The 27,722-nt window shown below is 47.6% G+C and overlaps 1 protein-coding gene across 4 annotated transcripts; it reads left to right on the top strand.

Moving 5' to 3' along the window:
• The first annotated feature begins 84 nt into the window (after positions 1-84).
• IDNK (IDNK gluconokinase) lies at positions 85-27,722 on the top strand. Of its 4 annotated transcripts, none has more exons than XM_038769932.1 (5): positions 120-158; positions 12,261-12,291; positions 12,712-12,798; positions 23,159-23,202; positions 27,093-27,722. In XM_038769932.1, exons 1-5 carry the CDS (start codon positions 136-138, stop codon positions 27,478-27,480), a joined length of 573 nt encoding a protein of 190 aa, XP_038625860.1. In that variant the 5' UTR covers positions 120-135; the 3' UTR covers positions 27,481-27,722. The 4 variants fall into 4 exon arrangements, with proteins under 4 accessions (XP_038625861.1, XP_038625862.1, XP_038625860.1 ...); XM_038769935.1 differs by having other exon boundaries at positions 144-162; XM_038769933.1 differs by lacking the exon at positions 12,261-12,291 and having other exon boundaries at positions 85-158.

Here is a 27,722-nt window from a genome sequence, read left to right as displayed (position 1 = left end):
AGGAAGAGCTGGGCCTCAGTTCCGGCTAGGGGGGTGGAGGAGGGAGGAGGACCAGGGGGTGGAGAGAAAAGGGGAGGGGAAGGGAAGAGAAAGGAATAAATCCGCCTCATGGAGCAGCCGGGAGCAGTGCTGGTGATGGGAGTGAGTGGCTCCGGGAAGTAGGTATTTATTTTAGCAGGGGGCACCGATCCCTCCCTTTCTTCTCCTCCCCGCGCCCTCCTCCTCTTTCCCCCAGCAAGAGGGCCGGAGAGCGGGCAGGATCCGGGCTTGGCCGAGCAGAAACCGCCGTCCATCGGATCGGCCTCCCTGCCTAGTCCTAACCCTTTTTCCCCACTTCCCCGGGCCCCCTCCCCCCCAACCCCCCCCCCCCCGTCTCCATCACCCTGACTCCCTGCATGCCCCAATCCTAAATCCTTTCCCGATCCCACCCCTAGTGGGAGAATCTAGTTGTTGGAGCGGGACTAGGTCCGACCTGATGATCTTTAAATCCGTCCGTGCTGGGTTCCTAGTAAGCACTTAACAACTACCGCCGTCATTATTATTAACTCACTTCCGCAGTTTGACACCATTCAGTCCTAGAGGAGTAGCAGGAGCCCGGGCTTGGGAGTCAGAGGTCGTGGGTTCTAATCCCAGCTCCTACACTTGTCTGCTGTGTGACCTTGGGCAAGTCACTTCACTTCTCTGGGCCTCAGTTACCTCATCTGGAAATGGGGATTGAAACTGTAAGCCCCACGTGGGACAACCTGATTACCTTGTACCACCCCCCCCAGCGCTTAGAACAGTGCTTGGCACATAGTAAGCACTTAACAAATACCATCATTATTATTATTATTAAGTCACCTTGCCCCTTCCTCCCTTACCTCTCTTGGCAGTGCTTGGCACAAAGTAAGCGCTTAAACAAATACCATTATTATTATTATTATTATTATTATTATTCAGTCAGCTTGCCCCCTCCTCCCTTACCTCTCTGATTCCCACTCCAGCGCAGCCCGCACACTTGCTCCTCCAGTGCCAACCTACTCACTATACCTCGATCCCGTCTATCTCAAAGCCGACCCCTCGCCCACCTCCTGCCTCTGGCCTGGAACGCCCTCCCACTTCATATATAATAGCATTTATTCAGCGCTTACTATGTGCAAAGCACTGTTCTAAGCGCTGGGGAGGTTACAAGGTGAACAGGTTGTCCCACGTGGGGCTCACAGTCTTAATCCCCATTTTATTCATTCATTCATTCAATCGTATTTATTGAGCGCTTGCTGTGTGCAGAGCATTGTACTAAGCGCTTCGAAAGTAAAAGTTGGAGACGGTCCCTACCCAACAACGGGCATACAAGCATATCGGGTTGGACGGACAGTCTCATTAGAGAAGCAGTGTGGCTTAGTAATAATAAAAATAATAATGATGGTATTTGTTAAGCACTTACTATGTGCCAAGCACTGTTCCAAGCACTGGGGTAGATACAAGGCAATCAGGTTGTCCCACGTGGGGCTCACAGTTTTAATCCCCATTTTACTGATGAGGTAACTGAGGCACGGAGAAGTTAAGTGACTTGCCCAAAGTCACACAGTTGACAAGTGGCAGAGCGAGGATTTGAACCCATGACCTCTGACTCCAAAGCCCATGCTCTTTCCACTGAGCCACACTGCTTCTCTGCATATCCCTTCCCTACCTTCAAAGCCTTAATAAAATCACATCTCCAAGAGGCCTTCCCCAACTGCAACTTTCCCAAGCGCTTAGTACAGTGCTTTGCACACAGTCAGCGCTCAATTTATATGAGTGAATGAATGAACTAAGACTTCATTTCCCCTATTCCCTCTCCCTTCTGTGTCGCCAGTGCTCTTAGATCTGACCCCTTTGAGAACTCGGTATTCACCACCCCCTCAGCCCCACAGCACTTACGAACATACCCCTAGATTTATTTTATTGCCGGATTCCCCCTCTAAAGTGTAAGCTCCTAGTGGCCAGGGAATTACCAACTCTGTCGTATTGTACTCTCCCAAACACTTAGTACAGTGCTCTGTACACGGTAAACACTTTAAATATACGGTAAACACTTTAAATACCATTGATTGATTGACAGGAGGGACCCTAGACCCCTCTCCCCTCCCCAGGCTGGAAATGTAGTAGTAATAATAATAATAATAATAATTTTTATTAAGCACTTACTATGTATCGTGCACTGTACTAAGTGCTGGGATAGGTTCAGTATAAGCAGATCAGACAAAATCCCTGTCGTATATGGGACTCACAGTCTGAGGGTGGGCTCAGGAATGATTAAATGCTGGAGAGTAGAAATGAAGAAGAAGCCCCTGGCGGCCCATAAATCAGTAAGCTCCCCCTCTAGGCTGTAAGCTTCACTTGAGCAGGAAATGCATCTGTTTATTGTTATATTGTACTGTCCCAAGCACTTAGTACAGTGCGTTGCACACAGTAAGCACTCAATAAATCCGACTGAAAGAATGAACAGCCACAGCTGTAGTGCCCTGGCCCCAAGCATGGGGCTGTCCACCCACCCACGTGAGCACACATGTCCCATATTTTTATTTCATGGTATTTGTTAAGCACTCATTATGTGCCAGGCACTGTACTAGGCACTGGGATAGATACAAGCTAATTGGGTTCGACACAGTCCAATGTCCCACATGGGGTCTTCATCCCCATTCTACAGATGAGGTAACTGAGGCACAAAGAAGTCAAGTGACTTATCCCAGGTCACACAGCAGCCAGTTGGCGGAGCCGAGATTAAAACCCAGGACCTTCTGACCACCAGGCCCATGCTCTTTCCACTAGGCCATGCTGCTGCCCGTATGTACAAACTTTTCAGCCTCAGGCCAGTCAAAGGGAGAGAGAGAGCAGGGAGAGAACTTCCATCTGACACATGAGGAAACAGGCACAGAGAATTGAAGTGACCTACCTCAGGTACACAGCAGGCAAGGGGCCTGCAATCCCCCTGCACCAGATTGCAAGATCCTTGAAGGCAAGGATCCTGTCCACCAAGTCTGTTGTACTCTCCCAAGCACTTAGTTCAATGTTCTCCACTCGATAAATACCATTGATTAGACTGTAAGCTCCTCATGGGCAGGGCAGGAATCAAGTGTTTCTACCCTTGCACTTGGATTTGCACCCTTTAAATTACCCCTCCCTCAACCCCACAGCACTTAGATACATAGCCATAATTTGTTTATATTAATGTCTGTCTCCCTCTCTAGACTGTAAGCTCACTGTGGGCAGGTAACATGTCTATCAACTCTGTACTATTGTACTCTCCCAAGCACTTAGTACAGTGCTATGCACACAATAAGCTCTCAATCCATACAACTGATTGCAGTGCTTAGTACAGTGCCCTGCACACAGTAAGTGCTCCATAAATATCACAGATTGATGGATTGTTTGACCATTTCCAGGTTCATGACTGAGTTGCAAGTTTGGCTTTGGGCTAAGGGCAACTGAAGTAACTGGCCAGACGGTGAGGGAGGGAGAGAGGGCCCCTTTCCCAGAGGAGAGATGCTGATCAGATTACTGCTCTCAACTCTACCCTTTCTACTCAGCTAGACTCGCTTGCTCCCCTTTCCCTTCGCCGCTCTCGTACCACTAACCCACAGCCCTGGATCACTGCCACTGTCCACCTCCTTCGCTCTTATGCTCGAGCTGCTGAACGCTGCTGGCGAAAGTCTAAACACCATGCCAACCTCGTTCACTTCAAGTTTCTCCTTTCCTGCCTTAACTCAGCCCTCTCCTCTGCCAGACAAAACTATTTCTCCTCCCTTATTGAAACCCATGCCCATCATCCCTGTCAGCTCTTCCGTACATTCAACTCCCTTCTCAGGCCCCCGGTTCCTCCCCCTCCTCCTTCCCTCACCGCCAACGATCTGGCCTCCTACTTCATTAATAAAAATAAATCCATCAGGTCTGACCTCCCCAAAGTCACTCCCCCCCCTTCTACAACCCCCGGCTCTCAACGCTCTCCACTACTCTCCCATCCTTCCCAGCAGTATCCTCAGAGGAGCTCTCCTCCCTCTTCTCAAGTGCTACTCTGGCCACCTGTGCTTCTGACCCCATTCCCTCTCATCTCATGAAATCTCACGCTCCGTCCCTTCTCCCCTCCTTAACTGCCATCTTCAACCGTTCACTCTCCACTGGTTCCTTCCCCTCTGCCTTCAAACATGCCCATGTCTCTCCCATCCTAAAAAAACCTTCTCTTGACCCCACCTCACCTTCTAGTAATCGCCCCATCGCCCTCCTACCATTCCTTTCCAAACTCCTTGAACGAGTCGTCTACACACGCTGCCTCGAATTCCTCAACACCAACTCTCTCCTCAACCCCCTCCAGTCTGGCTTCCGTCCCCTACGTTCCACGGAACCTGCCCTCTCAAAGGTCACCAATGACCTCCTGCTTGCCAAATCCAACGGCTCCTACTCTATCCTAATCCTTCTCGACCTCTCAGCTGCCTTCGACACTGTGGACCACCCCCTTCTCCTCAACACGCTATCCAACCTTGGCTTCACAGACCCCATCCTCTCCTGGTTCTCCTCATCTCTCCGGTCGTTCATTCTCAGTCTCTTTTGCAGGCTCCTCCTCCCCCTCCCATCCCCTTACTGTAGGGGTTCCTCAAGGTTCAGTTCTTGGTCCCCTTCTGTTCTCGATCTACACTCACTCTCTTGGTGACCTCATTCGCTCCCACGGCTTCAACTATCATCTCTACGCTGATGACACCCAAATCTACATCTCTGCCCCTGCTCTCTCCCCATCCCTCCAGGCTCGCATCTCCTCCTGCCTTCAGGACATCTCCATCTGGATGTCTGCCCGCCACCTAAAACTCAACATGTCCAAGACTGAACTCCTTGTCTTCCCTCCCAAACCCTGCCCTCTCCCTGACTTTCCCATCACTGTCGACGGCACTACTATCATTCCCGTCTCACAAGCCCACAACCTTGGTGTCATCCTCGACTCTGCTCTCTCATTCACCCCTCACATCCAAGCCATCACCAAAACCTGCCGGTCTCAGCTCCGCAACATTGCCAAGATCTGCCCTTTCCTCTCCATCCAAACCGCTACCCTGCTCGTTCAAGCTCTCATCCTATCCTGTCTGGACTACTGCATCAGCCTTCTGTCTGATCTCCCATCCTCGTGTCTCTCCCCACTTCAATCCATACTTCACGCCACTGCCTGGATTGTCTTTGTCCAGAAACGCTCTGGGCATGTTACTCCCCTCCTCAAAAATCTCCAGGGCCTACCAATCAGCCTACGCATCAGGCAGAAACTCCTCACTCTCAGCTTCAAGGCTCTCCATCACCTCGCCCCCTCCTACCTCACCTCCCTTCTCTCCTTCTACAGCCCAGCCCGCACCCTCCTCTCCTCTGCCGCTAATCTCCTCACCGTGCCTCGGTTCTTGCCTGTCCCGTGTCAACCCCCGGCCCACGTCATCCCCCTGGCCTGGAATGCCCTCCCTCCCCACATCCGCCAAGCTAGCTCTCTTCCTCCCTTCAAGGCCCTACTGAGAGCTCACCTCCTCCAGGAGGCCTTCCCAGACTGAGCCCCCTCCTTCCTCTCCCCCCTTCCCCCCTCCATTCCCCCTACCTTACCTCTTTCCCTTCCCCACAGCACCTGTATATATGTATATATGTTTGTACGTATTTATTACTCTATTTTACTTGTACATATTTATTCTATTTATTTTATTTTGTTAATATGTTTGGTTTTGTTCTCTGTCTCCCCCTTCTAGACTGTGAGCCCACTGTTGGGTAGGGACCGTCTCTATATGTTGTCAACTTGTACTTCCCAAGCGCTTAGTACAGTGCTCTGCACACAGTAAGTGCTCAGTAAATACGATTGAATGAATGAATGAATGAATGCTGTCACAGGGCTGTGTCCACCCAGGCCTACAAACTTCCTCCTTCATTCTGCCTTGGTTCCTCCACTCCACAAGCTGTGTGGCAGGACTCTTGGCTGCAAAACTGACTGGGGGGGGGGGGGTGTGTGTGTGTGTGTCTGTAGGGCATTTTGCAGGGTCCATCTGTCTCCCAGCTTCAGGGCTTAAACTAGAAGAGTTTAGCCAGCGTCAGACCCAGTTGCCGCAGGGTCCTCTGAAACAGCAGATTGAAAATACTAGCCACCCGAAGAGCTCCAGACAACAGGGCTTCAGGGCTTGCAGAATACAAAGACCATGGCTGCTTCCTGCCCCATTAAGGACTATCAAAGAGGGACAAAAGGCAGCTGCTGTTCCATTTTTTAATTTGGCCCCCTGCAGCAGGATGGTCCTAGAGAACAATTGCTCTGAGACCGATTGCTGGGGGGAGGGGGCCGACGGGAGGTCTCTGTGCAAACCACCCCCCCAGCTTCTAGGGCCATTCTTGTCTGCCTGCCCGTGTGCGTGAGTTGTACCGAATGCTCTTAGGCTCTCTAGGTATCTGGCACTGTATATTCCTTCCCCCATGGAGGCTCCAGCTTCTTGTGCTTAACGCTGGGGGGTCCAGTAACCAACTGACCCTTATGTTTTGTCTCCTAGTGCTTTCTTCTACCTAATTTTAAATGAATTGGGCAGTTGGTTATCTGGCACTTTCCTTTTGGTCTAATACCACGGTCTGATTTACACTGCTATTTTTTGATGATTTTGCAGAGATAGAAGGTGGTTTTTTCCTTCTGATTTGCTTTTTTGCTTACTGTGTTGTGGGGCATTTTAAGCACTTCTTTTAATCACAATACCCTACAACAAGCAAATTGCCAATGATCACCTTGTCCTGGACCCACTTTCTACATTACTTGAAAGTCATGGAGATGGCCTTAATCAAGATGGATTGTTCTCCCACTCAGCAGCCAATTCCTATGGATTTTCACGTTAAATATGATCAGGGAAAAGCAGAATACTGAGCAGATTCATTCATTTATTGATTCAGTCATATTTATTGAGCACTTACTGTGTGCAGAGCACTGTACTAAGCGCTTGGGACAGTACGGTATAACAATAAACAGACACATGCCTGGATTTATTCTAGACTGTGAGCCTGCTGTTGGGTAGGGATCATTTCTATATGTTGCCAACTTGTACTTCCCAAGTGCTTAGTACAGTGCTCTGCACGCAGTAAGCACTCAATAAATACGATTGAATGAATGAATTTATTCTCCTCCATCTAACTTTCCCATCTGTGTCAACAATACAGATGGGAAACTCACTCCCCTGGTATTATTCTTGTTGCCCCTGTCGTTTACATCCATCGGCCAATCAATGAATGGTATTTATTGAGCACTTTCAGTGTGCAGAGCACTGAACTTAGCGCTGGGGAGAGTTCAGTACAACCGAGTTGGTAGACACACTCCCTGTCCTCAAAAAGCTTACAGTCTACTGTGTGTAGAGCACTGTACTAAGTGCTTGGGGGTGCCCAATAGATGTAGTACACATAATCCCTGCCCTTGAGGAATTTACAGTCTAGAATGGGAGCTTACATTCTCAGTCCAGTCAGTCTCTAAATCCTGCTGCTTCCTCCTCTGTAACATTTCAGGCAGCAACTCCTCACCCTCGGCTTCAAGGCTCTCCATCACCTTGCCCCCTCCTACCTCACCTCCCTTCTCTCCTTCTACAGCCCAGCCCACACCCTCCGCTCCTCTGCCGCTAATCTCCTCACCGTGCCTCGTTCTCGCCTGTCCCGCTGTCGACCCCCGGCCCACGTCATCCCCCTGGCCTGGAATGCCCTCCCTTCCCACGTCCACCAGGCTGGCTCTCTTCCTCCCTTCAATGCCCTACTGAGAGTTCACCTCCTCCAGGAGGCCTTCCCAGACTGAGCCCCCTCCTTCCTCTCCCCCTCCCCCTCCTCCCCCCTCCATCCCCCCACCTTACCTCCCTTCCCCACAGTACCTGTATATATGTATATATGTTTGTACATATTTATTACTCTATTTTACTTGTACATATCTATTCTATTTATTTTATTTTGTTAATATGTTTGGTTTTGTTCTCTGTCTCCCCCTTCTAGACTGTGAGCCCACTGTTGGGTAGGGACCGTCTCTATATGTTGCCAACTTGTACTTCCCAAGCGCTTAGTACAGTGCTCTGCACACAGTAAGCGCTCAATAAATACGATTGATTGATTGATTGATTGATTCACGACTCTGGTTCATGTCCCCGTCCACTGCATTACTGTAACCACCTCCTTACTGATCTCCTTATCTCCAGATACTCTTCTTGTCCATCTGTCCCACATACAGTCGCGTCTTCAGAACACATCAGTCCCCTCCAACAGCTCCCCATTTCTTTTTGGATATTAATTCCATCGTATTTATTGTGTGTTTACTGTGTGCAGAGCACTATATTAAGCGCTTGGGAGAGGACAGTTGTGTTGGTAGACAACGTTTCCTGCCCACAGGGAGCTTACAGACTAGAAGGGGAGACTGAACTCCTTGTCTTCTCTCCCAAACCCTGCCCTCTCCCTGACTTTCCCATCTCTGTTGATGGCACTACCATCCTTCCCGTCTCACAGGCCCGCAACCTTGGTGTCATCCTCGACTCCGCTCTCTCATTCACCCCTCACATCCAAGCCGTCACCAAAACCTGCCGGTCTCAGCTCCGCAACATTGCCAAGATCCGCTCTTTCCTCTCCATCCATACTGCTACCCTGCTCGTTCAAGCTCTCATCCTATCCCGTCTGGACTACTGCATCAGCCTTCTCTCTGATCTCCCATCCTCGTGTCTCTCCCCACTTCAATCCATACTTCATGCTGCTGCCCGGATTGTCTTTGTCCAGAAACGCTCTGGGCATGTTACTCCCTTCCTCAAAAATCTTCAGTGGCTACTAATCAATCTGCGCATCAGGCAGAAACTCCTCACCCTGGGCTTCAAGGCTCTCCATCACCTCGCCCCCTCCTACCTCACCTTCCTTCTCTCCTTCTACAGCCCAGCCCGCCCCCTCCGCTCCTCTGCCACTAATCTCCTCACCGTACCTCGTTTTCGCCTGTCCCGCCATCGACCCCCGGCCCACGTCATCCCCCGGGCCTGGAATGCCCTCCCTCTGCCCATCCGCCAAGCTAGCTCTCTTCCTCCCTTCAAGGCCCTACTGAGAGCTCACCTCCTCCAGGAGGCCTTCCCAGACTGAGCCCCTTCCTTCCTCTCCCCCTCGTCCCCCTCTCCATCCCCCCATCTTACCTTCTTCCCTTCCCCACAGCACCTGTATATATGTATATATGCTTGTACATATTTATTACTCTATTTATTTATTTATTTTACTTGTACATATCTATTCTATTTTATTTTGTTAGTATGTTTTGGTTTTGTTCTCTGTCTCCCCCTTTTAGACTGTGAGTCCACTGTTGGGTAGGGACTGTCTCTATATGTTGCCAACTTGTACTTCCCAAGTGCTTAGTACAGTGCTCTGCACATAGTAAGCGCTCAATAAATATGATTGATTGATTGATTGACCAACATTAATAGAAATACTGAAATTCTGGGTATGTACAGAAGTGTGGTGGGGCTTTGGGTGTGGTGAATATCAAGTTATCAGCAAGAGGAGTAAAGTTCACTGTGAATACTTATATTAATGTAATTAATCAGAAGAAGCGTGGCCTAGTGGTTAAAGCACGGGCCTGAGGGTCAGAGGACCTGGCTTCTAATCCCAGCTCTGCCACTTGTCTGCTGAGTGACCTTGGACAAGTCACTTCATTTCTCTGTGCCTCATTACCTCATCTGAAAAGTGGGGATTAGCATTGTGAGCCCCATGTGGGACACGGACTGGGAGAGTACAATATAACAATAAACCATAGAAGCAGCATGGCTCAGTGGAAAGAGCACGGGCTTTGGAGTCAGAGATCACGGGTTCAAATCCCGGCTCTGCCAATTGTCAGCAGTGTGACTTTGGGCAAGTCACTTAACTTCTCTGTGCCTCAGTTACCTAATCTGTAAAATGGGGATTAAGACTGTGAGCCCCCCATGGGACAACCTGATCACCTTGTAACCTCCCCAGCGCTTAGAACATTGCTTTGCACATAGTAAGCGCTTAATAAATGCCATTATTATTATTATTAAACAGACACATTCCCTGCCCACAATGAGCTTATGTTGGGCTCTTGAAAAAGAGAGCACAGAGCTCCAAACCTAAATCTGTGCTGCTAATTCTGAAACCAAAGTGACCTGTTTCCTTTATTCTACAAATCCAATAAAAACTTTCCAGACCCCACTTACCCAGAAAACTGAGTTGTCCAGCTTTTCCAAGACACCAGGCTCATCGGGTTGATCTGGATTTTCCCAGAGTTCTAGGGATACATGACAAGCTTTGAAAAAGTTAAGGGACACCGATGCCTATAAGTGGTCTGTGACCCTGCAGAGTGAATGACAGCATAATGCAGAGGGGAATGACCCTAGTCCTTGGCAGAGTTCAGAGCTGATTTAAAATATGAATATAAAATTCAAAAGTCCATAGCCCTCTTCCCCCATGAATGAAGGTATTGTATCAGTAACTAACCTACTCTATCAGCAACTAAGCCTTCCCAGCCCTTCAATTTTTAATGTCACCATTTTATTTCTGGCTGATACAATAGGCCCACATTTTGATTTTTAAAATTCAGTTATCCCAAATATGTCTGAACTGGCTTTGCTTATGAGCTTTTTTTTCATTCTATTGAAATACAGTGACACTGGTCAATTTCATTTTCATTTGCACAGCTCTTCCCCTGAACATTGGTCTCACAAGCCCATAACCTTGGAATTATCCTTGACTCATCTTTGTCATTCAACCCACATGTTCGATCTGTCACCAAATCCTTCCAGTTCAACCTTCACATCACTAAAATCTACCTCTTCCTCTCCATCCAAACTGTTGCTACCATGGTAATCAGAGCATTTTTCCTAATCCCGCCTTGACTATTGCATCAGCCTCCTTGCTGACCACCCTGCCTCCCGTCTCTTCCCACTCTAGTCCATATTTAACTCTGCTGCCCAGACCGTTCTTCTACAAAAACATTCAGTCCATGTTTCCCTGCTCCTCAAGAACCTCCAGTGGTTGCCCATCCACCTCAGCATCAAACAGAAACTCCTTACCGTTGGCTTTAAAGCACTCAATCACTATGCACCCTCCTACCTTCCCTCCCTGATTTTCTACTACAACCCAGCTCTGCACACTTTACTCCTCAAATGCCCACCTACTCACTGTACCTCAGTATCATCTATCTCACCACTGACCTCTTGCCCACGTCCTGCCTCTGGGCTGGAATGCCCTCCCTCTTCATTTTCAACAGACTATCACCCACCTTCAAAGCCTTATTGAAGGCCCCTCTCCTCCAAGAGGCCTTCCGACTAGGCCCTCGTATCCGCTTCACCCTCTCCTTTCTGCGTCGCCCTTGCATTTGGATTTGCTGTCTTCATTTCCTCCTCCCTCAGCCCCACAGCACTCGTCTGTATGTCCGTAATTTATGTATTCATAATAATGTCTGTCTTCCCCTCTACATTGTAAGCTTGTTGCGGGCAGGGAACATGTCTACCGACTCTGTCATATTGTAATAATAATAATAATAATTATGGTATTTGTTAAGCGCTTACTATGTGCAAAGCACTGTTCTAAGCGCTGGGGGGATACAAGGTGATCAGGTTGTCCCACGTGGGGCTCACAGTCTTCATCCCCATTTTACAGATGAGGAAACTGAGGCACAGAGAAGTTAAGTGACTTGCCCAAAGTCACACAGCTAACAAGTGGAGGAGCTGGGATTTGAACCCATGACCTCTAACTCCAAAGCCCGTGCTCTTTCCACTGAGCCACGCTGCTTCTCCCTTGTATTCTCCCAAGCATTCAGCACAGTGCTCTACACACAGTAAGTGCTCAGTAAATACGATCAATTGATTGCTAGGCTATTGTTGTGGATTCTAGTCCCATACAGGGGCCTTCTTTCTTCTGTCTCTCTAATGTGTCCATCCATCAATCAGTCAGTATGACCTAGTGGAAAGAGTGTGAGCCAGGGAGTTAGGAGACCTGGGTTCTAATCCTGACTGCTGAGTGACCTTGGGCAAGCCACTTCACTTCTCCATGCCTCAGTTTCCTCATCTGTAAAATGGGGATTAAATAGTTGTTCTCTCTCCCCCTTAAATTGTGAGTCTCATGTGGGACAGGACTGTTTCCTTAACAGATGCCACAGTCATTATTAGGTGCATCCCACCAGAGGAAGCAGACAAGGCTCTCTGGTGTTAATCCTTCCTTGGATCTAAAGAAACATCCTGCGTTAGTTACGGGAAAACTTTTAAAATTCTAAGCATCTGTGCCCACACCCTGCCTGTGCTTCATTTTAGATCAACGGTGGGATCGCTTCTGGCTGCAAAGGTACAGCTATCCAGGTGTTCTTGGTCTGATTTCCCTTGGGATTTTGTTGAATTGCACAGCTCCTCCCTCTCTCCCTCCCTTCTCTGTGAGTCACACTATAATTACTAGTCTTCTGCCCCTACCTCTACTGGCAGGGTGGAGAGGTGACTCCAGGCCTTGTGAATGATTTAGACTTTCTCCACAGTGATTGCAAGTAATAACGCCCCACTCGGGACCATTAGAGATTCCTGGCCAGACTGATGGTCCTGAGCAGCGTGATTATCGGCGATTTAGGATGGGGTGGGGGGGAAGCCGGGGAGAAGGCTAGGGAAGTGGCCGAAATCCTGCTACTCTTCTTGTCGAGGGCTGGTGAAAGACTGTTCAGTGGCTGTAATCCAGACTACTTAGCCTTCCATACCCAAGACCTTATTTCTCTTTCAGCTGGGATGGAAATTCTATGATGCAGATGACTATCATTCTGAAGAAAACCGCAAGAAAATGGGGCAAGGAATCCCTCTTGATGACCAGGTAATTTAACTCTGTCAGAGCCATCTATTTTCATCCATACACACCTAACCCCCGCTCAGCAATATGCGTATGTGGAAGGAGGAGTATGAAATCCACCCATAGACTGTAAGCTCGTGGTGGACAGGGAACACATCTACCAAGTCTGTTGTACTCTTCCAAGCGCTTAGTACAGTGCATTGAAGCAGTGTGGCCTAGTGGATAGAGCACAGGCCTGGGAGTCAGAGGGACTAGGGATCTAATTCTGGCTCCATCAGTCATCTGCTTTGTGACTTTGGGCAAGACATTTCACTTCTCAGGGCCTCAGTTGCCTCAATTGTGAAGTGGGGATTAAGACTGTGGGTCCCATGTGGGACAGGGACTGTGTCCAATCTGCTTAGCTTGTACCTACCCTAGTGCTTAGTTCAGTGCCTGGCACATAGTAGGTGCTTAAAAAATACCATAATAAAACCCACTTGATTGACTGATTTCCCTTTTCTCTGTAAAAACCCTCATCCTGGCTTTGAATAGTCAGGTGCATACACAGGCAAGCCTTTCTATCATTGGCCTTTGGAGTTGTGTCTTGGGGGTCATTCAATAATTCAATCATATTTATTGAGCGCTTACTGTGTGCAAAGCACTGTACTAAGCACTTGGGAGAGTACAATGTAACAACAAGAGTCTAGAAATGAGCTCACAATCTAGAGAAAGTGTGTGCTGGTACTCAATAAAGATTTCCCCTCGCCTCAGCCCTAAAGCCCCTGGTCTTCTGGCTTTCAAAGTCATGTTGTTGCTTGCCATAGGAGCAGATGCCTGTAGGGAGTGAGGCATGGTGGGGGATGGTGGGCCTAGTGAAAAGAGAAGCAGCGTGGCTCCGTGGAAAGAGCACGGGCTTGGTTGTCAGAGGTCGTGGGTCCTAATCCCGGCTCTGCCACTTATCAGTTGTGTGACTTTGGGAAAATCACTTCACTTCTCTGTGCCTCAGTTACCTCATCTGTAAAATGGGGATTAAGACTGTGAGCCCCACGTGGGACAACCTTCATTACCTTGTATCTACCCCAGCGCTTAGAACAGTGCTTGGCACATAGTAAGCACTTAACAAATACAATAATAATAATAATAATAATGAGAAAAATAGGTGGGTCATAGTACCTGCCCCACAGGGGGCTTACAGTTTAAGAGGGAGGGAGTAGCATTTAATCCTCATTTAACAGATGAGGTAACTGAGGCCCCGAGAATAATAATAGTAATATAGTGTGCAGAGCACTGTACAAAGAGCTTGAAAAATAAATAATGATGGTATTTGTTAAGCGCTTACTGTATAACAGGCACTGTACTAAGCGCTGGGGTGGATACAAGCAAATCAAGTTAGATACACTCCCTGTCCCATGTGGGGTTTACAGTCTCAATCTCCATTTTCCAGATGAGGTAACTGAGGCCCAGAGAAGTGAAGTGACTTCCCAGGAATTAGAACCCATGTCCTCTGAATCCCAAGCCCATGCTCTTTCCACTAAGCCACAGTGCTTCTCAGTTTTTCTCATATCTAGCCCAGTGCTTAGAACAGTGCTTGGCAAATAGTAAGCACTCAACAACTACCATCAAACAAACAAAAAGGCATGATGAAGAAAAGAACACCTTGCCAGTCTGAGATCAATTTAGGTCATTGTCTGTCCCCGCATTATAGGTGGATTTTTACCTCCAGTGGCATCTTCTTCAGGTATGAAGGACCATTCTACCGTACTAAGTAACTTTGGCAGGGAGGTGAAAGATGGGAGGGAGGGTTTTGATCTTGTTCATTGCAATACCAGTTAACCAGGAGGAGGGTGGCTTTGCCAGCTGTAAATGATTAACCCGGTTTAAGGCAAACCAGGATTCACAGGGGTGTATGTACACAAGTTGTCCTTGGTGTTCAAAGACATGCCACTGCGGTGATTTTTCACCCCTGGGCGGGGCTGAAGAGATTGGTGGGCTTCCAACAGTTCCCACTACTAAGCCTGTGATTGGGGCCCAGGGGAGTGAAGTGACCTACCCAAGGTCACACAGCAGGCAACTGGGAATTAGCAGCCTGGCCTAGTGGATAGAGCAAAGGCCTGGGAGTCAGAAGGTCATGGGTTCCAATCCCTGACAAATCATTTCACTTCTCTGGGCCTCAGTTACCTCATCTGTAAAATGGAGACTGAGACTGTGAGCCCCACATGGGACAGGGACTGTGTCTAACTTGATTTGCTTGTATTCACCCCAGCGCTTAGTACAGTGCCTGGTATACAGTAAGCGCTTAACAAATACCATCATTATTTTTTTTCAAGCGCTTTGTACAGTGCTCTGCACACAGTAAGCATCTAATAAATACAATTGAATGAATGAACACCATTTCTCCCCAACTAATAATAATAATGATGATAGTACCTGTTAAGCACATACTCTGTGTCAAGCATTGTTCTAAGTGCTGGATAGGTAAAAGCTAATCAGTTGGACACAGTCCCTGTCCCACATGAGGCTCACAATCTTAATCCCCATTTTACAGATGAGGTAACTGAGGCACAGAGAAATTAAGTGACTTGCCCAAGGTCACACAGCAGACAAGTGGCGGAGCCGGATTAGAACCCAGGTATTTCTGATTACCAGGCCCGTGCTCTATCCACTATTCCATAATGACTGTAAGCACCTTGAGGGCAGAGTTTCTGTCGCTCAACTCCATTGTACTATACTTTCCCAAGCGCTAAGTACAGTGATTGGTTGATTGATGTGAAAATGATCATTTCCTGAACTGTAGCTTTTGTTCTTTGCAACTCCAGGAGCGATTTTGAGTTTTGCTTTTCAGTAGTGTCTCAGAATCTAGACAGCCTGGTGATTCAAGAACAAAAGAGTTTACAAGCATCCCAAGTATTTTTTTTCCTACCCACCTGCTCCCTAGTCCACACTGCGGAGGAAAATAAATCCTTAAATCATGTTTTTTCCCTCGGCCAGCTGAAAACTGCCATCGAGCTGATACAGTCCGATACAAGCTGATACAAGGATACAGTCTAAAGAGAGTTGGCCAAGTTGCCAGCCTTCTCATCCCTTGGCTTCTGTCCTCACAGAGGGGGTAATCTCCCTGCTCTTGAGAGGTGGTCAGCAGTGGGGGCAACGGGTTTTGGGGGACGGGAAAAATGAGACCTACTCAGTGTTATGAGAAGCAGCATGGCACGGTGGATAGAGGCCAAGCTGGGGAGTCAGAAAGTCATAAATTCTAATCTCTGCTCCACCACTTGTCTGCTGGATGACCTTGGGCAAGTCATTTCACTTTTCTGTGCCTCAGCTACCTCATTTGTAAAATGGGGATTGAGACTTTGAGCCCCACAGGGGACAGGGACTGTGTCCAACTCGATTTACATATATCCACCCTGGCACTTAGTACAGTGCTTGGCACATAGCAAGCACTTAACAAATACCATCAACGTCATCATTACAGTGCTGTGTGACAGTACAGTGCTCTGCACACAATAAGCACTTAATAAATACTATTAACCACAAAATCCCCACCCACCAGAAGGGATTTAGTACAGAGAGTGATTTCCGTGCAACACAAGCTAGAAGGAGAATTCTTTTTCTTTTTGATATATGTTAGGTGCTTACTATGTGTCAGGTACTGTACTAAGCACTGGCGTAGAGTCAAGCTAATCAGTGTGCCTACAGTCCAGGTCCTACATGGAGCTCATGGTTTTAATCCCCACTTTACAGTTGAGGTAACTGAGGCCTAGAGAAGTGAAGTGACTTACCCAAGGTCACACAGCAGACAAGTGGCAGAGTCAGGATTAGAACCCAGGTCTTTCTGACTCCCAGGCCCAGGCTTTATCCACTAGGCCATGCTGCTGTCTTTTCTAGGGCTGAATTGCTGTGGGGTGAGTGGAAGGGTTAAAAACAGCTGTGGGCCTTTGTGTGGATTGAAGGTTCCAGATCTTCTCTCTAGTAAAGAGGCCAGTTTGAGTGATGACATCCTAGCTCCTCTCTCTGTCACCCCATATGCTTCCAATGGGAAGCATCGTGGCCTAGTGGAAAGAACCCAAGCCTGGGAGCCAGATGATCTGGGTTCTAATCCCTGTTCCACCACTTGTCTGTTGTGTGACCCTGGGCAAATCACATCTCTATGCCTCAGTTACCTCAACTGCAAAATGGGGATTCAATACCTGTTCTCCCTCCTACTTGACTGTGAGCCCCATGTATCTGCCCTGATTAACTCATATCTACTCCAGCACTTAGAACAGTGCTTGACATTTAATGAGCGCTTAGCAAATACCATAAGAAATGCTGCATCGATCAAAAACAAAAGCTCTGATTCTGGCCCCACTGCTTGGCTGGTGTGTGACCTTAGGCAAGTCACTTACCTTCCCTGAGCCTTGGTTTTTTTCATCTGTATAAATGGAGAAAAGATACCCATTCACCTGCTCCCCCCTTAGACTATGTCCAATTTTCTTATCTTGTTTTTACTCCAGTGCTGAACACAGTGCTTGACATATAGGAAGACTGAACAAATAACCCCCCTCTCAGGATGGCACCCAGAGTTTCCAGTACCCTGTCAGTTTCAGCTATGGGAGGGAGAGTCAAGCAGAGGTCTACCCATTCTATTCCTAGCTTGGCCAATGGATAGAGAATGAAAGACAATCTGCTACAAGTCAAAACTCGCCTGTGCTGGGCAGCAGCGGCCCGGGAGGGAGTCGAGGGCAGAGACTCAAGTTTACTGCACGGAAGGAGGTGATGGTAAACCACTTCCTTATTTTTACTGATAAAACTGTATGGATACACTAACAGAACGACTGCAGATGGAGAGTGGGGCATTCTGGGAGAGATGTGTCCATGGAGTCACTACGGGTCGGAAATGGCTTGACAGCATATCGCAAGAAAAGAGCAAATAACCGTATTATAATTATGATTAGGCCATGCTCAGTGCCTAGACTGTAAGCTCAATGTAGGCGAGGACTGTGTCTGTTATATTGTTTTATTGAACTCTCCCAAGCACTTAGTACAGTGCTCTGTGTACAGTAAAACGCTCGACAAATACGATTGCCTGACTGACTGACTGCCCTTATTCGATCAGACCTATGGTCCACCCAGGAAAAGACAGCCCTTCAGCATCTCTAGCCTTGCCCCTCTACACCCCAGCTTTTCCTCTAGGAACCCAGTTTAGTCCACTTGTCTGTAAACGTATCCAGACCCTGCCCTGGAACCTGCTGATATTTTTAGCTGCACGACTTCCCATGACAACAAATTCCATGGGTTTATCCCACCCTGGGGAAGATGTTTTCCAGGCCTTGGTCTGTAGGGAAAGAAAAGCCAGCTGAGGTTTGAATGGTCAGCTTCTCCTCAAGAGAGACTTTCAAGTCATGGCTTGAAAGGCTCAACAGGCTCCGGTGGTAGACAACGTCGCTGGGCCGTGTCATTCATTCATTCATTCATTCAATTGTATTAATTGAGCGCTTACTGTGTGCAGAGCACTGGACTAAGTGCTTCGGAAGTACAAATCGGCAACATATAGAGATGGTCCCTACCCAACAACGGGCTCACAGTCTAGAAGGGGGAGATGGACAACAAAACAAGTAGACAGGTGTTAATACCATTAGAATAAAAAGAATTATTAGCTATATACACATCATTAATAAAATAAATAGAGTAATACATATATACAAATATACACAAGTGCTGTGGGGAGGGGAAGGGGGTAGGGCAGAGGGAGGGAGGGGGCGATGGGGAGGGGAGGAGGAGGAGAGGAAAAGGTGGGGGCTCAGCCTGGGAAGGCCTCCTGGAGGATGTGAGCTCTCAATAGGGCTTTGAAGAGAGGAAGAGAGCTAGCTTGGCGGATGTGTGGAGGGAGGGCATTCCAGGCCAGAGGTAGGATGTGGGCCGGGGGTCAATGGCAGGACAGGTGAGAATGAGGCACGGTGAGGAGGTTAGCGGCAGAGGAGCAGAGGGTGCGGACTGGGCTGTAGAAGGAGAGAAGGGAGGTGAAGTAGGAGGGGGCTAGGTGATGGAGAGCTTTGAAGCCGAGAGTGAGGAGTTTTTGCTTCACTCGAAGGTTGATAGGCAACCATTGGAGATTTCTGAGGAGATTTTGTCAGCAAAAAAGAGTTCATCCTGCAATCAGTCATATTTATTGAGCACTTACTGTGTGCACAACACTGGATGAAGCACATGGGAGAGTACAGTAGAACCAAATAACAGATTTGGTCCCTATCCACAGTGAGCTTGCAGCACTTGGGTCTGTGCCCCCTAAGCACTTTGATACAGTGCTCTGCACATACTAAGCTCTCAATTAAATGCTGTAGATTGATTGATTTGATACTCAACTCATCCCCCCCAAACACCATAGCACTAGATTGTAAGCTGATTCAATCATATGTCAATCATATTTATTCAATCATATTTATTCGATCTGCCCCCCCTGCCTTCTAGGCTGTAACTTGTTATAGGCAGGAATGTGTCTGTTGCTATACTGTACTCTCCCAAATGCGTAGTACAGTGCTTTACAAACAGTAAACACTCGATAAATGCGATTGAATGAATGAATGAATTTATTAAGCGCTTTCTGTGTGCTGAACACTGTACTAAGCGCTTGGGAGAGCACAATACAACAATAAACTGACACATTCCCTGCTCACAACGAGCTTACAGTCTAGAGGCGGAAACAGACATTAATATAAATAAATAAATTACGTATATTTTATAAAAATTAAAATAAATTACAGGCACAACCAACTCTATTGCACTACACTCTCCCGAGTGCTTAGTACAGTGCTCTGCATAAGGTAAGTGCCCAATAAATACCACTGATTGATTGAACGACCCCTCAGACAAGCACACTGCTTTGGTGGTTCTGTTTTGGCTAGTAAGACCACCCCTTCACCACCACCCCTGCCTTCCAGTCTCTCAAGGACTATCCAAACAAACAAAAGGAAAGAAGCGTTTCACTGCACAGCCAATCATAAGCATATGGAATGCTGTGCAAGAAGACAAATGCAACAGCTTCAGGAGAAATCCTCTGTCACCCCCTCTAGACTGTACGCTTGTTACAGGCAGGGACCGGTATCTGCTCATTCTGGTGTATTGTACTCACCCAAGGACTTAATATAGTGGTCTGCACATAGTAAGTGCTCAATAAATACCACTGATTGATTAAATGATTGTTTTTTTGGGTTACTAGAGGAAACGTTGGGGTGTAGGGGAGAAAGGTTAGGGATGTTAGATCGCCCATTGCCACCCACGAGGATGGATGGTGACCCTCCTGGATAGAGAAGCAGTGTTGCCTAGTGGATAGAGCATGGGCCTGGGAGTCAGAAGGACCTGAGTTGAAACCTGCCGGTCTCAGCTCCGCAACATTGCCAAGATCCGCCCTTTCCTCTCCATCCAAACCACTACCCTGCTCGTTCAAGTGCTCATCCTATCCCGTCTGGACTACTGTATCAGCCTCCTCTCCGATCTCCCATCCTCCTGTCTCTCCCCACTTCAATCCATACTTCACGCACACCGCTGCCCAGATTGTCTTTGTCCAGAAACGCTCTGGGCATATTACTCCCCTCCTCAAAAATCTCCAGTGGCTACCAATCAACCTGCACATCAGGCAGAAACTCCTCACCCTGGGCTTCAAGGCTCTCCATCACCTCGCCCCCTCCTACCTCACCTCCCTTCTCTCCTTCTACAGCCCAGCCCGCACCCTCCGCTCCTCTGCCACTAATCTCCTCACCGTGCCTCATTCTCGCCTGTCCCGCCGTCGACCCCCGGCCCACGTCATCCCCAGGGCCCGGAATGCCCTCCCTCCGCACATCCACCAAGCTAGCTCTCTTCCTCCCTTCAAGGCCCTACTGAGAGCTCACCTCCTCCAGGAGGCCTTCCCAGACTGAGCCCCCTCCTTCCTCTCCCCATCCTCCCCCCTTCATCCCCCCTGCCTTACCTCCTTCCCTTCCCCACAGCACCTGTATATATGTACGTATGTTTGTATGTATTTATTACTCTATTTATTTATTTTACTTGTACATATCTATTCTATTTATTTTATTTTGTTAATATGTTTTGTTTTGTTCTCTGTCTCCCCATTCTAGACTGTGAGCCCACTGTTGGGTAGGGACCGTTTCTATATGTTGCCAACTTGTACTTCCCAAGAGCTTAGTACAGTGCTCTGCACACAGTAAGCGCTAAATAAATATGATTGATTTAGTTAATAATAATAACGATGATGGTATTCCTTAAGCACTTACTACGTGCCAAGCACTGTTCTGAGCACTGGGATAGATACAAGTTAATCAGGTTGGACACAGTGGAGCCGGTTTCTAATCTTGGCTCCACTACTTGTCTGTTGTGTGACCTTGGGCAAGTCACGTAACTTCTCTGGGCCTCAGTTCTCTCATTTGTAAAATGAGGATTAAGACTATGAGCCCTATGTGGGACAGGGACTGTGTCCAACTCAATTACCTTGTATCTACCCCAGTGCTTAGTACAGTGCCTGGCACATAGTAAGCATTTAACAAATACGGCAATTATTATAATTATTTTTATCAAGCAGCCTTTTTAATGGTATTTGTTAATCGCTTACTATTACTATTACTAGAACAGTGTCAGACACTGTTCTAAGCAATGCGGTAAATACTATTAATCAGGTTGGACACAGCCCCTGTCCCACATGGGGCTCACAGTCTAAGTAAGAAGGAGAATAGGTATTGAATCCCCCTTTACAGTTGAGGAAACCGAGGCACAGAGAAGTGAAGCGTCTTGCCCAAGGACACAGAGCAGGTAAGTGGAAGAGCTAGGATTAGAACCCAGGTCTTCTGACTCCCAGGCCCAGGCTCTTTCCACTAGGCCACGCTGCTTTTGTTGCCATGGAGACAAAAACCGGGGCCGGTTGGACCATTGGTCTGATCCAGAGACAGCACTGCGCATGGACTTAAGAAAGCCTGAAAAATTTTTTCCAGAGTTGCTGAACATCACACTCATACGGTTTGTATGGTTACTGCTAAGGACATTGGACACTGAATAGTTTTCATGTTGAAGATTCCTTCTCCCCCGCCTTGTTTTATATCATCTCCATCTTGCTGGCCACTTCTGATTGCGGGCGTACACTGAAGCTAGCAATTAAAAACAAGTTCTCATTTAGTTCATTTTCAGCTATTGAAGGCGCTTAGACTATTATCTTTGAGGGGATTTTGTTTGTCAGTTGCTCAAGAACGCCCTTTTGACAGAATTCGTGAGAGAGGGTGTTAATGGTAGCAGAGATAAATACCAGTAAGAAATACTATTACTGCTACTACTACTCCAGGGATAGTAAGGAATTCAAGTGATATCAGTCTCACATGCACAAAACGCTTCAGTGCCACATTTAAAATAGAGCCTCTTTAAAACGGGCCACCCACTATTTCCAAGGAATCATTGCCTGAGAGACCATTCTGCAACCTGGAGTTGATGTTTCGAACTTATCGATCAATCGATAGCATTGATTAAGCTCCTACTGGGTGCCGAGCGCTGTACTAAGAGCTTGGGAAAGTTCACGAGAATTCTTAGACATGATCCCTGTCCTCGAGGAGTTTATAATCTAGCGAGGTTCATTCATTCATTAAATCGTACTTATTGAGTGTTTACTGTGTGCAGAGCATTGTACTAAGCTCTTGGGAGAGCACAGTATAATAATAAACAGACACATTCCCTTCCCACAGCAAGCTTACAGTCCAGAAGTTGACAGACACTAAAAGAGATTACAAGCGGGGGAAGCAACAGAGAAGCAGCGTGGCTCAGTGGAAAGAGCCCGGGCTTTGGAGTCAGAGGTCAGGGGTTCAAATCCTGGCTCTGCCACTTGTCAGCTATGTGACTTTGGGCAAGTCACTTCACTTCTCTGGGCCTCAGTTCCCTCATCTGTAAAATGGGGATTAAGACTGTGAGCCCTACGTGGGACAACCTGATCACCTTGTAACCTCCCCAACGCTTAGAACAGTGCTTTGCACATAGTAAGTGCTTAATAAATGCCATTAAAAAAACACAAAAAAACAAAAAAAAAACAGTAGCTCAGTGCTTAGGGGATGAGGACTTAAATGCGTAAGTGACCAGGAAGTTGAAGTGGAAGTAGTGGGGGAAATAGGTTCGGGAGGCAAGAAGTTAATCAGGGAAGGCTTCCTGGAAGAAATGGGATTTGAGAAAAAGGCCTTGAAGGTGGGGAAAGCAGTGGTCTGTTGGATGGGGGAGGGAGTGAGCAAGCGGTCAGCAGTGGGAGAGATAAGGACAAGGCACAGTGGGTAAGCTGAGCTTGATCAGCCTTAGTTCCTGAGACCCAGATGAATGTTTGTCAAGGGGCCTGTAATGGCTTGCTGAACAACATCCTGTAAAGCCAATTATAACAGGAGAAGTTATGGTTTGTTTGCTCTGTTTCCAGGACCGAGTTCCATGGCTTTGCTGCTTACATGACATTCTGATGAGGTAAGAGAATCACACCCACCTTTGGCCCTACCACCTCGTAGTCAAGCCCGACAAGTCCGTATGACCCAGAGGAAGTGACAGGAAAACCCGAATGATTGACTGAAGAATGTTGCACTTTGCTATCAAGTACATCGGTAATGGCTCCCTTCCCGTGCCAAAATAAAGCCATGCTTAATGGAGTGATATAGTGTAATGCAGGGATGAGGGGTGAGGGTATCAACATGTCTGGAATTTAAGTCTACAGTCTTCGGGGGGCTGGAAGTGTGAGCTCTGTTCTAAAACTCTGGCCCTGCCAGAAATCCAGCCCAGGCCAGCCTTGCCTTTTTTTTCTTTTTGTAATGGTATTTGTTAAGCACTTACTATGTTCCAAACACTCTACTAAGTGCTTAACAAGTGTTCCAAACACTGTACTAAGTGCTGGGGTCGATATAAGCTAATCAGGTTGGACACCATCCCTGTCTTACATGGGACTTAATCCCCAATTTACAGGTGAGGTAACTGAGGCCCAGAGGAGTCAAGTGACTTGTCTGAAGTCACACAGCAGACAAGTGGCAGAGCCGGGATTAAAACCCAGGTCCTGTTGACTCCCAAGCCTGTGCTGTGGCCACTAGGCCACACTGCTTCTTACTATGGCAGAGTAAAGGGCACTGCATGCCTACATACATGGTGGTATTACCACCATCACCACCACAGCCCAAAGAAGCCTTTAAATGGAGTTGGGGGTTTAGGGGGTGACGTGCTGGTCAGCCCTTCCTGCTGGATGGGGCCCTTAAAGTGAGCAGGAGATGGGGGCAGGAGAAGCAGTGTGGCCTAATGGATAGACCCCGGGCCTGGCACCCAGAGGACCTGGGTTCTAATCCCAGATCCACTACTTGTCTGCTGTGTGCTTTAGGCAAGTCACTTCACTTCTCTGTGCCTCAGTTACCTCATTTGTAAAATGGGGATTAAGACTGTGAGCCCCATGAGAGACATGGACTAGGTCCAATCTGATTAACTTGTATCTACCACAGTAATAATAATACTAATGATGGCATTTGTTAAGCACTTACTTTGTTCCAGGCACTGTACTAAGCGCTGAGGTGGATACAAGCAAATCAGGTTGGACACAGTTCCTGTCCCATATGGGGCTCACATTCTCAGTCCCCATTTTACAGATGAGGTATCTGAGGCACAGAAGTTAAATGACTTGCCCAAACTCACACAGCAGACATGTGGCAATGCCTGGCACATAGTAACTGCTTAACAAATACCATTAATAAAAAACCTCAATTTCCAATTGTCCCCAGTCCTTAATCCCTGACCCTACTCATTTTGTCGGAGTGCAGAATGAGAAAGGTGGTCTGGTTGAAAGCAGTGAGCTGTAGGGAAATAATAATAGTAAGAATAAGAATAATAATAATAGTAGGGATAGTAATAATAATGATAAAAAGGAGACATTTTCCACTGAATCAGTTTCCTCCAAGATACTGAAATAGTTTCGTTCCCTCTCAGGAACTTGTGTGAATCCTATTGGAGTGCAAACTAGCTTAAATTGGCTTTTGCCTTCTGGACCAGTGGATAGAGCTGTGAAATGGCAAGTGGTGAGAAGCGATGAGCTTGTAAGCAGTTGTTCCCACGTTCGTGCATTTTGCCTTTTTGAAAAGTGCAGCCACGTTTTATCATTGCAGAACAAATATTGAGTTAGGAAAGGTCACGCCGCTTTAAATTTAAAATGCAGTTGGAAATGTGTTATTCAGAAAGCTGCTCGGAAACTGCCTGGGCTGCTATCTCTCAACCCATAAGGGGCTACCGCTTTAAGAGCCACTAATCCTATTACGTTCCTCCCGGGCATCTAATGTGGACCAGAGACAGCCAAGTCCAATGGTGCCTTCCGCCAACCTTAAACCCCCCGAACAGAGAAGCAATCTTGTTAGCCCCTACATATGGCCCTGCTGATTCACAGGATGTCCTTATTCCAGGAGCAGTTAAAATAATGACCTTGGGGCTTCAGTCAGCCCTAAAGAGCAAGGGATTCTAGAGGGACAAACTCCACCATGGAAACGGCAGTGAGACTCCCGTGACCAGAAACCCCGACACCACATTTTCCTCCTTGCCCCAGCCCCTGTCTGATGGCGGGCCGGCTGAGGGGGAAAGGTTACAAGCGGGGAATTGTGACCCGGGTTTAACCATCTCTGCCTCCTCCAATTTGGCTATGATGATATTTGTTTAAGCGCTTAGTCTGTGCCAGATATTGTACTAAGCACTGGGGTGGATGCAAGCAATTGAATTGGACACAGTCACTGCACCACGTGAGGCTCATAGTCTCAATCCCCATTTTCCAGATGAGGTCACTGAGGCCCAGAGAAGTGAAATGACTTGCCCAAGGTCCCACAGCAGACAAGCGGCAGAGCCGGGATTAGAAGCCATGACCTTCTGACTCCCAGGCCTGGGCTCTATCTACCATGCCATGCTGCTTCTCTATGATGATAATAATTGGGGTATTTGTTCAGTGCTTCCTATGTTATGAGAAGAGAGGATCAGGGGCTGATGGGCTCCTTCGGAAACTGGATGGTGGGGACGGGGAGGGAGTGCATTTCTGACTTTTGGGATCACTGGGTGCTTCAGCTGAGACTCCAGATGAACTAAAAGGAGAGCGATTGTGTTTGGGGTGGAGATGGGATCCAACCTGACTGCACCCTAAACCCCGACAACCCCAGGTTGATCCCACACTGAAGGGGAAATCCCGGAAAGGAAATGACAGGAGCATATTGGCTGACGATAATACATTGCGTGGGCTGACCAGGGGAAGGTTCAGATACCCCTCCGACACTAGGAGCACTCATGTCTGAATTCCAAAATTATTTGTTTATGTGAGTGTCTGTCTCCCCCTCTAAACCATAAGCTCTTTGTGGACAGGGAATGGGTTTAAGCAGCATGGTGTAGTGGCTAGAGCCCAGGCCTGGGTATCAGGAGGTCATAGGTTCTAATCCCGGCTCCGCCATTTGTCTGCTCTATGACCTTGGGGAAGTCACTTCACTTCTCTGTGCCTCAGTTATGTCATCTGTAAAATGGGGATTGAGACTGTGAGCCCCACCTGGGGCAGGGACTGTGTCCAACCCAGTTTGCTTCTATCCACCCCAGAACTTAGTACAGTTCCTGACACATAGTAAGTGCATAACAAGTACCACAATTATTATTATTACCAACTCAATCAATCAAGCAAGCAACCAATCGTACTTATGGAGAGCTTACTGTGTGAAGAGGCATTGTACTGAGCGCTTGGGCCCCTGGGGAATGGGGATCCCCTAGAATCAGTGGTCCTTTTGAAAGGGTTTCATTATGTGGCTTCTCCTAGAACTTGGCCCCAAAAGCAGAGAGCATAAATGGGTTAAAAATGGGCAAAAATTGGCCAAAAGCAGAAAAGCAGAGATGTTGTGTGCTCCTCACCCTATCCCAACATTGATGCCCCCATGACCCCCGGCCACCCAAGACGGCATCAAAAATAATATCAATAATTGGAGTATTTGGTAATACTAGGTGCCAAGCACTGCGCTCGGCACCGGGGAAGAAACAAGACAAAAAAATCAGACACAGTCCCTGACCTACACAGAGTTCCTAGTGTAAGGGAGAGGGAAAACAGCTATTTTATCCCCCCTTTACAGATGAGGAAACTGAGGCCCGGAACAGTGAAGTGACTCATCAAGACCTCACACGGGAGGCAAGTGGAAGAGCAGGATTAGAACCAAGGTTCTCTGACTGCCAGTCCTCTGTTTATTCCATCCTTTTTTGCACCAGATAACGGTCTCTGGATGATGTTCCACATTAGGCAGCAGAGAAATAGGAGATGAGTAAAATCCACTGCTCCAAATTGACCCAGTTTTATCTTGATGCCTTTTTTTTTTTTTGGACAGAGATTTGTCTTCAGGGCAGAGTGTGGTTTTAGCCTGTTCGGCTTTGAAGAAAATGTACAGAAACATTTTAGCGAGAGGGGGAGACGCCGGGACTCTGAAACATGACAGCCCGGGGAGGAAAGAAGCACTACCAGAGGTAAAGTTCCTCGTGGCCTATTTGGATGGATCCTTTCATGTCATCTCCAGCCGCCTTGCCCAACGGAAAGGACATTTCATGGCCCCTGAGTTGCTGCAATCCCAGTTTGATACTCTGGAGCCTCCAGCAGCACCAGAAAACTTTCTGCAAATCAGCGTGGAGAACAGTGTCTCAGAAATAGTTGCAGAAGTCGAGGAAGCGCTCAGAAAGAAGGGAAGAGAGTTTCAGGGTGGCTTGCCAGTTCCAAATTAGCTTGAGAACGTTAAACCCAGTGGAAGTCCTACTGACCCAGTGTTGCCACTTTCTTCCCATTTGGAACTTTCCAGTGCGCTGTGGGAGACTTGGGATACCCTAAAGAAATCCCAACCCTCCAAGGACTATGGCCCAGTTGCCTTCTGAAATTTTAAACTTTCAATCCATATGTTCTGATGGAAGTGGGGGCCCAAAAAGATGATCGGGACAAATACCTTAATAAAGAAATAGAACGCTTTCAC

This window comes from Tachyglossus aculeatus, chromosome X4, assembly GCF_015852505.1.
Source record: "Tachyglossus aculeatus isolate mTacAcu1 chromosome X4, mTacAcu1.pri, whole genome shotgun sequence".
In the NCBI taxonomy this organism is placed as follows: domain Eukaryota; kingdom Metazoa; phylum Chordata; class Mammalia; order Monotremata; family Tachyglossidae; genus Tachyglossus; species Tachyglossus aculeatus.
The sequence above is the reverse complement of the archived record's forward strand: the minus strand, read 5'-3'. Positions and strand labels throughout refer to the sequence as shown.

Coding starts and splice junctions, on each gene's coding strand:
- IDNK (XM_038769932.1), top strand. CDS start 136: ATGGGAGTGAGTGGCTCCGGGAA. Junction 12,292..12,711: donor GATCGCTTCTGGCTGCAAAG/GTACAGCTATCC, acceptor TTTCTCTTTCAG/CTGGGATGGAAATTCTATGA. Junction 23,203..27,092: donor TTACATGACATTCTGATGAG/GTAAGAGAATCA, acceptor TTTTTTGGACAG/AGATTTGTCTTCAGGGCAGA.